Source organism: Melospiza georgiana, chromosome 5 (assembly GCF_028018845.1).
Source record: "Melospiza georgiana isolate bMelGeo1 chromosome 5, bMelGeo1.pri, whole genome shotgun sequence".
NCBI lineage: Eukaryota > Metazoa > Chordata > Aves > Passeriformes > Passerellidae > Melospiza > Melospiza georgiana.
In genome coordinates, this window is record NC_080434.1 from 51,653,185 (window position 1) to 51,665,319 (window position 12,135).

General features: G+C 35.7%; 1 protein-coding gene across 2 annotated transcripts in view; it reads right to left on the reverse strand.

The window, feature by feature from the left end:
• The window catches only part of KLHL5 (kelch like family member 5), a 49,936-nt gene that overhangs the window by 21,330 nt on the left and 16,471 nt on the right, over positions 1–12,135 (reverse strand). For both annotated transcript variants that reach the window (XM_058024209.1, XM_058024208.1), the window contains 3 exons: positions 8,551–8,736; positions 2,637–2,773; positions 1,656–1,852 (listed from right to left, as the gene is read on the reverse strand). In XM_058024209.1, the coding sequence (XP_057880192.1) occupies positions 1,656–1,852; positions 2,637–2,773; positions 8,551–8,693 (477 nt within the window). In that variant the 5' untranslated portion in view covers positions 8,694–8,736. The remainder of the gene's footprint in view (positions 1–1,655; positions 1,853–2,636; positions 2,774–8,550; positions 8,737–12,135) is intronic.

Sequence of the window (12,135 nt, forward strand, 5' to 3'; positions counted from 1 at the left end):
CATTCACATCAAAGCCTTAAAAGCAACAATTTTGCCACCGAAGTAAACAACAGCCAAAAGGCACAGAACTATTTTCCTCTGGTCTGAATAAAAGATAAGTGCTGCAGAAGAATGGCTTTAAGAAAGTTCACAGCCCTATTTTCCCTAAGTCATTTATTGCCAGTCAGAATACTAAGACTGGAATGTCAACATTCCCCTTTAAGGATGCATTAGTCTAATAATTCTTACTACTCTGATTTTGGCAGTTCACTTAAAAAGGACATGACAATTGCCCAAACCAAAATACATACTTATTCTGAAAAGGAACAAGTAGATCAGAAGAGAGAGTTTCTCTTTTCACATACTTCTTCTATCACTGGTCTCACTCAACATAAATTCCAATACTCCTCAAAGGCATAAGCCACATTTACTTTACTGTTTCATTGCACATTCTACCTAACAGCAGACTCCTTATTTTTGTTTTTGCAATAATGAAGACCAAGAATAGAAACATGTAAGTTACAATCTGCACCTTATTTATTGATCTGCATCAGTAAATTTGTGTGTCCATGATATTAAATATCTGAGAGCTCCATTCACTGCAGAGGAACATTGTCTTGTATTTGGGAAAAAAAAAAAAAAGCTATTTTAAACTGTTATACATAGTAAGCTAAATAAATTTAAGTCAATAAGTAAATTTTTTTAAAAATTGTTTTAAACCAGCAAAACCTAAGGCAGCAAGAGGAAGAGCCATGGATTTCTAATACTAATTACAAGACAAATTACAACTCTTGGATCTTAGCCAATAACTTAATGGCAAGGTAATGCCATGACACACAAGCAAATTAAGTACTATCCTTATTCCCACATCTCTTATGCAGTATCTACATGCCCTCATTCAAATCCCAAGAACTTATTTAGGCAAAATTTCATCAACAAGTGAGCAAAATGCCTCTCAAAACTGCAAAGAGGAGATGAACTGACTTGCTTCAGAGATAGTTCTTCTGCCTTCTTCTGATAACTTTACTAAAATACACTTGTGAGAAGAAAAAAAAGAACATTTTGTATAAAATAAAAGGACAACTGCTAAGCAGATAAAGTTTACTTAAGTTGGTCGGTCTGAATTTCTAGAAGTTAACTGAAAAATATAATTGGCAAGTTTGTATTTAGTCACATATTACCTAGCCTAGAATTAAATTTTTTGATGCCTGACATCCCGTTGCTAAATTATTAAGGATGATGCAGAATCTATATTGCTGAATCCACATTCATACCCCAAGTACATCTTGGAACCTGATAACTCCAGTTCATTACAAAAAAGGAACTCTACACTTCCATTTAGTAATGTGTAATTTTGGAATAGATGATGGCAGCTTCCCCACTGTGAAGTCTGTAGTTTTTGACTGTCAGAAAGAAGAACAGGCTTTTGAAATATGTTATTAAATGCATACCCCACAATTCCATTTCTGTTTACAGGGCATTTATGCTCATATGTTTCCTTCCCACTCTAAACCAGCAACTTTGCAGCTATTTTGTCATTTTTCATCATGGGAACATATTCTTGTTTGAAAACTATGAAGACTTTCTGGGGGGAAAACATTAGTACCATATTTAGGAAAACATTGTATATTTTCCCCTACTAAATAAAGCAGATCCTAGTTAATGTAACAACATACCATGGTGTAATTGTGAGCCACCTTGTGCAAGTCAGTGCAACCCTGGGCATCAGCAAAGGATCGGATTCCAAGGCAATTGGATGGGTGAAGCTGCTTCATGAGGAATTTACAGCATGCTTCTACAACCTGAGAGAGCTGAAGAAGGCAAGCTGTAGACAACAGGCACTCAATGTTATCTTCTTTTAATTCAAGGCGACCTAGTAACATCAAAAAGAAAATCACATTAGTTTGCTCTTATAATCTTACAAATTCCCTAAAACCCCAAGGCAATAGAATTATTTACAGATTATATGACAGAATAGAAGGCTTGTAAACATCACCCTCAGCATTAGATAACTAATAATTTTCAAAATTAGTACCTATAATGATGAAAGGAAAGAGAATCCTAATGAGATTCCTTGTTTTGTCAGTCATGATACATTTAATAGATTCACATAATTTGTTAACTAATTGAATGTAGTATTACCAGAGAAACTTTATCCTATCAGGTTGTCTCAGGTAACAGCAATGAGACCCAATTGCTGTCTACAGCTTTCTCACCAGGGAAGGGGGGGAAGGCACTGATCTCTTCTCTCTGCTGACTGGTGACAGGACCAGAGGGAATGGCCTGAAGGAGGTTAGGAAAAGGTTCCTTTCTCATTAGGAAAAGGTTCTTCCCCCAGAGGGTGGCTGGGCACTGGAACAGGCTCCCCAGAGAAGTGGTCACAGCACCAAGCCTGACAGAGCTCAAGAAGCATTTGGAAAACACTCTGGGACACACGGTGTGATTGTTGGGGTGCTCTGAGCAGGGTCAGGAGTTAGACTTTGAGAATCCTTGTAGGTTGCTTCCAACTCAAGATATTCTATGATTTATTTTTATTTATTTATAAGAATTTAAATAATGTGAATAATTTGTAAAGAGCATTTGAAATCTAGTAATGGAATACAATGCTCACATGAGGACAATTCATTAGATGAATTTCCCATATTCACTTCAATTACCTGTATATGCATATTGAACCAGAGCCCACAATGCCTTTGGCTCCACACCTTCCATCTTGATTTCTTCCTGTCTTGCTTCCCTTACATCATTAGTGAACATTGCTGCAAAGTAGTCCGAAACAGAGGAGAGAACCAATCTGAGTATGACATGCAGCACAAAAGGAGAGAAACAGAAGAGAAGAAAAAAAATCTTAGTCAGCCTGATGTTTGTTAATTTATGATTCATTACTTTGCCCTTTGCAGAAACACTATAGTGAGAAAAACATTTAAAAATTGACGAAGTGCTCCATGCTCTAGTTTCTCTCTATGAATAATGAAGTGCTGATACTAAACCTACATTTGCTACTGATCTAAACTAATTAGCCTTACAAAGCAATGACTTTTAATAGCCAACACAGACATAAACACCCTCAAATCCACATAAATTGGAAATGAAGTATAAATATACATTATTAAAATAAAATGGAATTTATTTTCATTTATATTATGTTAGATACATTTTTAAATGTGAAAGAATGACTTAGAAGTCTTTTTCAAAGTGCTTTAAAATGCTTTTACTCTTAGTGCACACATATACATTCAATTACTAACACTGATAACAAAATTTGTCAAAGTAAACGTGGAGATGATACAGAGTAATCTCTTTTTTGAGTATCTATTTAGCCTTTCTTAATAATCCCGACTATTTTACTGTGCAAGTAAATGTTAGTGCACAATGGACATTTTTTTGGATTATCAAGAGTAAAACACTCTTTACAAATAATAATGCCACTCTGCAAAACGTGAAAGAATTTCCATGTGTACAGAGACTGGGGTAAAAGAAAATTATATGAGGCAGGAATATGAAACCAACCATAACTATTCATGAGGAATAAGAGACCTCCAGGAATGGCCTTGTGGCTTAGATCAATTTTTGTGCTGTGGCAGTTCACTGTTGCCTTGCCCAAAGGGATTTCAATATAAATAGATGTGATATGTGTATGGATCTATACAAAGAGCAAGCCCAAGAACTTAGCCTACTGCAAATACATTAAACAGTCCATATGCATATCTTCAATTAATCTAATACTTCAGGCAGTTTATGCTGTGCTGAATCATTATACAGGTGTGTTAAAATGGCAGAGGTCAGGAACCACAAAATAGAGCAAAACTAAATGAAAAGGTGCTTAGGGGAGAATTTACAGGTACATATACAAAGTAATAAAACACAAGGAGCAGTCTCTTAGTTAATTAACTGCAAAGTAATAAAATTTTGATTAATTAATGTCACAATATATTTTTCTTGTGAACTCTCTGATCATTGACCATTTGGTCAGGCTTACAGAAAAGAAAAGGTAATTTTTTTTTCTAGCTGCTGAAGCAACAAAGTAAAGTTACAATTGCATGGGAAAAATATTAATTTTATTTTAACAATTTGCATGATTGAAGTTTTGTAAAAAAACCCCCAAAGTTCTGTTCTTTTAAAGAAAAAATAAATTCTGTTAATGAAATATGAGAATTATTCTGTATCTGACTAGCTAAGGAAAATCAGAACTTTCTGCCAAGCTATGGCCCAGCAATCACTTCTAGGCATTTTAACCTCATGTTTAATGAAATCTGCATTTAAATGAAAATACTGCCTCTCAGAGATCTATAGAACTGGAGTAAATTAGAAAGTACATTCATGAAAGTATCAAGGGAGAATTTCTGCAACTGCTTTTGATGCTAGAATGAGATGACAAGACCAGATTTCTATGTACAAAATAGGTGTTCTCACTGGAAGTGGTTTGAATAACCCAATTATCTCTGCAGGTCCAATTCAGAATTTAAAAAGGCAAAAATTGGCAAAAAAAAAAAGGCAAAAACTTAACATAGTCACATCTGACTGCTCTGACTTGGAACTTCTACACAGAACAGAGCTTGTAAAAGACAGGTCTTCTGCAATGGGAAATGGAATTTAATACTTAGTCATATCACAGTTTGGGGGTTGATTTTTCTTTTCTTTCTTCCCCCAGCAGTGCAACTAGAATAGGTAGCTGCACTATTATTCAGAACACTGGACTGTACACATTTTAGAAACAACTGTTGAAGAAACGCCAAAAAATAACACAAGGGTCCCAATGCCTTCTATCAGAGGTTTGATATCAGCAAATTTCTCCCTGTAATTTCCAGACTCAAGAGCCATCCAAAGGAAATTAACAGAAATGAAATCCATTTACTATTTTTGCAAACACGTTCAGATCCATGAGGAGGTATGCATGCCTCACAGTGGTAAAGGCTTTCCAGAGGGTGACTTGCACATGCTGACCGAGGATGTGAAGCCCAGAAGTAGTTTAATACAGGTAATTTGAAAAAGCACAAATTATCCTGAGAGCAGTTTTGCAATTAATTCACAATGAAAAGCCTTAGAAGATGTATCTACACTTTTCTCTTAATTCGACTAATTTAGAAAAAGAAGTTCTTTCAAAGAAAGAAATGGGATTAAAATATACAGTGACAATGCATCAAGGTGACACTGAGCTAGGATAGAAGAAAACAAAAGCAGACTTTCATCCAACTGGCCTTTTCTTTTTCCCACTAGTCAATAAAAATCAATTACTGCTATACACATGTGATTTGATATTCACTAGTCACTAAATACTGACAAAATACAAAATCAGAACAATCTACCATGACGGCTTAATATATTTTGAAGAATTTTCAACTGAGAGCCAGTAAAACATGTGGCACACTTTAAAAGCCATACTTGTTGGACCTGCCACAAGCTGCACCATCTCGATAGTTTTCTAGGTCACCAAAGCAATTACTATGTAAAATGATGACAGCTACCAAACCTGGCAATTTACAGGTTTAGTATCTCCAAACCCGTCTCAGCTGACAGAATGCTGCTTAAGATCTGAAAGATAAAAGGGACTCTTCCTAGGCAGCTCCTTGTTTGTGGCTGTGTAACAGCTGAAAACCATCCTTGGAAACTCACTGTCAGCATTCACTGAAGCTGTAAGGTGATACTGAAGAGTTCAGGCTCTTTCAAACAAGCCTCCTAAACTCTAGAGTACACAAGGTTCCATTTGCCTTCTTTTCTTAAGTCCCATCTCTTTTGTATTTCCATCTTTCAGTGTCAACAGAAAGACACACAATGGCTCTGCCCACACTGCTGATTAGAGGATGTGGCAGGCTTTAAATGTCCTCTGGGCAGGAATTTACACACATTTCCCTTTTCTTACATGAATGTTCTAATCAGTGGGTTATTGCTAAACAAAACAAGCTTTTATTATGGATATTGCAGTTAGCTGAATGTAATAAATAAGAACATAATAAATGGCAGACATCTGAAATTGCAGTGGACACAAACATGAAAAAAATAAACATAAATTAAATCAAAGTATCCAAAATTTCTTTATGGAACTGCAAGCTGAAGGGGTGGGAATATAATACATTTCTTCCTACTGGAGAATGTCCCCTTTTCCTACTTGCTTTTTGACCTTGTAAATAAGATTTTAGCTATGATTTCAGCACAGAATAAGAAGATAAATACTTTTGGAACAATAGAGAATATTCAGAAAAATCACGACTATATGTGATGCTTTTATTTGTAGTAGACTCATAGCCCGAATTCTTCACAGATACAAAACCTCTCAGAATTTCAGTGATTATTACCAAGGCAGACACCAAACTCATGTCTCTTTTCTCTAAAAACATACATAATGGACCTCACAACACTCAATAAAAAGTAGAAATTGATAATTTAAAAATACAGGAATTATTAAAAACACCAAGTTCAAAACTGAAAATCTGAATACTCCTCTCTATGAGTGTGATTAATATTAATAAAGAATGTTCTTTTTTACCAGCTCTATGTGATCACATACTATGAACAACTCTTATCTTTCTTATGGAAAAATAAAGGAAAACAAAGTTGTCCATTGTAAATGAAGTTTCTGTTTTCTTACTCATTTTAGAATGCCAAGCCATTAAGCTAAGATGTATTTAATACATATTCTGTTGCTTATTAAATCTCAAGACAAAATAATCACTGATTTTCTGACTTATCCAGCCTGCAGTCAATACTAAAATAGTCAGAACTTGTACAGAGGCAGCAAAAAATACTACCGAATTTTTTTCTTATAACATTGGCTACTACAAATACATAAAGGCAGTCATTGAATTTCTATAAAATTTAAATGAAATTTAAGATTTCCATATTTATCCTTCCCACTATGAAAAGAAATCAGTTTTCAGTGAGATACTTTGGATTTACTGAGATTAAGACTGCAGTTATTGCTATGTTTCCCTGTGAAAACAAAACAGTTAGAGAAAGAACTTTTATGCAAAAGGCAAAGCTTCTTTGTGAGTTGCTCCAACATTATAAAGTGAACAAGAGAGAATCATAAGCCTCCCACTTCCTGCTACAAGCACAAAGTGTTCTTCTTTGGCTTTAACTTTCATACATATTTAACACAGAATATCCTAACTACAGCAAGATGTTTCTCCTCAGAAGAGAAGTCCAGAGCAGTAGTAGCATATGCTTCATAATAATAACTACAGAAATAGATACAGTAGCACAAACTGGAGAGGTGAAGTCAGTTCTCTGAAGAAATAAGAAACAAGCGTGGACCACATTAAAGGACTTTTTAGCGTGTTCTCTATCCATTTATTTCATTGCAAATAGAACCTTCCAGTCCTTAAAAGATATTCATGGCTGTCCTCTGCACCCTTTCTACACATTTTTAACTATTACATAAGCCACAGTCCAAACACATATTGCAAAAGGGTTACCTTGGCTCCATAAAGAAGCAAAATGACTTCTTAATTATAATCACTATTTTTTCCTGTTTACACCACTCCAAAGTTTTTTGACCCTAAATTACTAGAGCATGTGCCCACTAGGGGTGTGTCTATTCCATTTTCATCTGACTCATTCTTTTCACAGGGACAACACACTTTAGTAACTAAGTGAACACTTTATAAAATGAAGTCTCCGAGAGCAACAGCAGGCTATGGTTTAAAAGCCTCTCTGATTCTCAAGTCAGTTTCCATCCCCATGCTGTCATTCCCTCAGCTGAGTCAGCACAACAGTGTGGATAATATCCGAATAAAAGCAGAAATCTGGCTTTTTAAGGAAAGTACCAACTCCAAACCAGCAACATCTTCCCATCTTTTTATTACCATTACAGCATTAAGCTGCAGTTTCCCTGTGGGAGTAGGAATCAGCAATGGAAAACAAGAATGCTTTAGGATGTTATTTCTGTTGTAGACCTCAACTTAGGAAACACCAGCTTACTTATACCTAGGTTCCTATTAAAATTACAAATTCTGTGCGTTAAATACCATAATGTGCTTCAGCTACACATGCCTGTGTTTTGCAATCTTTGGTACTTTCCTAGATTTTAAGCAGCATACATATGATTTGTTGATTACACAGATGACACAGAGGATAAAGTTTGAACTAATTTAGACCTCTAATACTGGCAATGTTCAGAAGTCTCCTATCAAAGGACTCTTCTTAGTACAGGAGCAAAAAACCTTTATGTGAACAGAAGACTGTACTTATTGTTAATTGTGACTCCAACAGCATAATTGCTAGTACAAAGAAAAAAATTAAACAAAATTAAATCTAAGAAAAAAATTTACATCGCTCTATGGTAAAGAAACCACTACAACTTGTAATATTCTGGGAGTGCATTTGGGACTTCTGGGGGTTTGTTATGCAAATATCATAAGTATACCTAGAAACAAAAGGAACTTAAACTTTTTTATTCTGCATTGCTTACATTAGAAAAAATAATTTTTCATTTCCAAAGATATGTTAAAAAATTGAATGGTTTAAATTGAATGGTTTAGGATGTTCTGACATTTTTTAAACAAAACATGGGACACACTTTGATGGTGCATTTGTAAATAATTATGAAGTTATTTCAATTTATGATAAACTTACCTGTGAGCTGGAATTCTACGATCACCAGCGACTAACACCACATCACACAGCTGATTGTGTCTAAGATAATTCTCCATCTTTTTAAAAGTTTGTTCAGCATGGTTGAGAGCCTGAAAAAATTCATCTGAGGTACAGGGCTCCATTGTCTGACAAGATGATAAGGTGTGACTGCTGTTGGAGGTTTTGCTGAAGACAACAACAGAAATCTTAGTTCATACAATATTCAGGTGAAATTTTATCTACAAAGGGTAAAATAAAAATCATATGTGATTTTAAAGTGAATATGCATTAATTGTTTTAATATTTATTTCCCTGCTATTTTATTTTTTTCATGTTGTCTTTATTTCTCCAAAACAATCTAGACCCTTGTGGAAAATGTATAATCATTTCATGTTGTACTCTTCAACTAAGTGAGACACAGAGATCAGCCCAGCAATTGAATCTGTAGTGCTGTCAGATGGTTAAGGAAGAACATCCACCAAGGCCCTGCAAAGTGAAAAAGTAATGGAAGGATGGCAGTAAGGAACCAAACCCCTCCCTGCCACTTATGTTTCACACTTAACCTAAGGTGGCAAGAACAAAACTCAGCTAATAAGAGCATATGGGCATGCAGGGGAAAAAACCCCGCAAACACATTGCTACACCACCACTCCTACTGCCCTCCTTGGTCTGATATGAGATCTACCACATCAGAAGTCACCAAGAGTGAAAAGCAAGGGTAGATGGGGAGAAAAATTATTCCCATCTGCATGCACAAACACAGAAGACTGGGAAAAAACAGGAATAGAGAAAATGTAAAAGGAATGCATGACCCTAGGAGATAAAGGAAATTAATCCCAATGATGTACACTGTGGAAAGCATGTTTTCCTCCTCACAGTTCTTTAACTGACCACTGCTTAGTTTTCAACAATGCAGGCAACTTATAAAATACTCTGGATCTACCATAACATTTGGAAAGATGTGGTTTCACAATATTGGCATCCCAACCCCTGCTTCCACAAAGATGTCATGAACTGAGCAGCATGCCTGGGGCTAAATCCACCATAAAACTTATCTCACTCCTTGGTGTAGGATACTCATTTCAAGACAGAGCTCCTCAACACCAAAGTCTAAATTTCCAACAGAAGATTTTCTGTAAAGGGGAACTTTGTGGTTTGGTCTTGGGTTTTATCATATGTTTTGATTTGGTTTTTTTTTTTTGGTTTTTTTTTTTTTTTTTTTAATGCACATACCCAGATAGCTAAAAAAGCCAAGCAGTTTGGTCTTTAATTCAGAGCTAAATCTAATAATGGATCAGAAATTAGATACCTGCCTACTGATTTCCCTTGGGGCAATTTATATTAAATATTCTTGCAGAAGCTGCGGTTTGCCATTTAACCAGCCCTCTTACAGGCTGGAACAAGTATTCTTTGTGGCCATTTTGGAAACTGAATCGGGGCTCACACAAAGATGTAACCATGTAACCATGGACAACATTATATTGGCCAGCTGGGTGGCATTCTCAAGGGAATGAGCAAGAAGTACTCAGTGAAAGCAACTCTTTAACCAGCAGCCCTGAAAAACAAAAACCAGAAGTGGAATGGGTAGGTCGCTGGTCAATGCACAAATACTGAGGAAATTATTCTGTATCTCCATGTCAAAATTTAGTACATTCTCAATTGGGTTATGTTGTGGTTTTTTCTGGTTTGTTTGAACTATATATTAACCCATATTCCTCAAAGTAACTTAGTTAATAACATTTTAAAAAAATTACACACTATCAGAATTTAATTTACATTACAACCTTAGAAAGTGTTTTGCAGATAGAAAGGAAGAAACCACAAAGGAAAAAGCTTGAAGGATCACAATTTCACTGGAGCTACTGCCAGTTTCAAAACTGCACCTTTTCCACACAGAATTCCAGTCATCACGCTCATTCAATAAGGAAAAATAATTGCAATGGTGTCTGTTCTCCAGTATCCACAATATAATGTATTCAGGACACAAGGGAGTCAAGCCTAGCTCTCCCTCTCATCTAAAGATGCTCAATCCCATACCCGCCCTTGAGTAGTAACTTACAAACCATTTTCCATAATGAAGGAACAGGAGAAAGAAAGACTAAGGTTCAGTGGTCCATAAAGAGAACATGAAAAAGAGATTCTAATAGTTACAGTATTTGCAAAAATTAAACAAAATTAAAAAAAAAAAAAAAAAGGAAAAAGAATGATTCAAAAGCTATTTGTGTCTGTTACCCTGTAACTGGAAATAAAAAATTTAAATGCCCCTCCTTCCACAAACTGTTTTATGAATATTTTTCCAGTTCCATTTGCCACAGCAATGACAACCTGGGAGAATTCCACAAGTCCTTACACCCTCAAAGGTCAGTGAGACTGAGGTGAAAATAAAAGACATATCAAAGGATTCTGTAGCTTGAAAACTCAGGGTGAGGAGGCAAACTTAGACTGGAAGTTACAACATACTAACTCCAAGAATGATCAACCAGAGCAATACTGCAGAGCTGGTACTACGTGGTACATTCAGACTTTGTCTTTAAATAATTACAGACATTTTACTAAACTGCTCAAGGTCAGCACACAGCTGATGAATTCTGGAATCCTGCTTGTATTTAATGTTTAAATATAAATATTTTAATACACTTCCCTCCTTCAGTCTACAATAAAGTAATTCCAGTATTTTAGTGCACACATGAATGCAATGAAGCAGACACAACATTCTGCACACAAGGTATGCCCAAGTATTTTTAGCTTTATCTCCACCATGCCTTCAAGGTCTGTAGATTGCTGCTAAGGCACCACCAAAAAAAGTTAAGAAAAATAAATCTAATGCTAATAGACTTACACTTTCTGTACAAGAGTCTGCAGAGCTGTTGGTGAGTTCTTAAAAGTGTATGAATCCAAGAGGATGATCATTGCCTCAGGGATGCAGGACAGATAACAAACAGCAGCAATAGAGGAAATCTAGGAGATGAACATCTGCAGAAGAATTCAAAACTCCCTGTCCCAGTAAACAACCATTCGAGCTAACGGAGGTTACAAATGACACCAGGAGTATGATGTGAACAGTATTACAGCTGACCAGCTCTGATTCTTGAATCTGAATGATCTGTTTGCATCTCACACACAACCTTGGTCAAAGATCTGGTACAAAATTTGGAATTGAACTCTATATAACACCAAATTAATCTGACAGCAGCTCTCCTCTAAATGAACCACATAATGATCTAAATGATGTCATAGTGACATCATTTATCTTATCTAAATGCTTTTCTCCTTGTACTATATGGCAAGGCAAAGAGGAAGGACTGATACAAACAAAGCAGTAGAGCTGTTTCTGTTCATGCTATTAGGGCTTCTAACTGGGCAGTAAGTTACAGAGGAGCATAGAGGAAAGGTAACTATAGCTTCTACAGAAGGTTTTTTAAAAAGACTTTTTCATGCACATGATTTACTTGTAAAGGAGGCAACAATGTTTTCATATGGGAAAAAAAGCTCTTTGTAAACTACATAACAAAAGTGTTGATATGGAGCTTTCTCCCTCGAGTCAACATAAAAGAAGCCGTATTTTAGAATGCATAGAAAAAACAT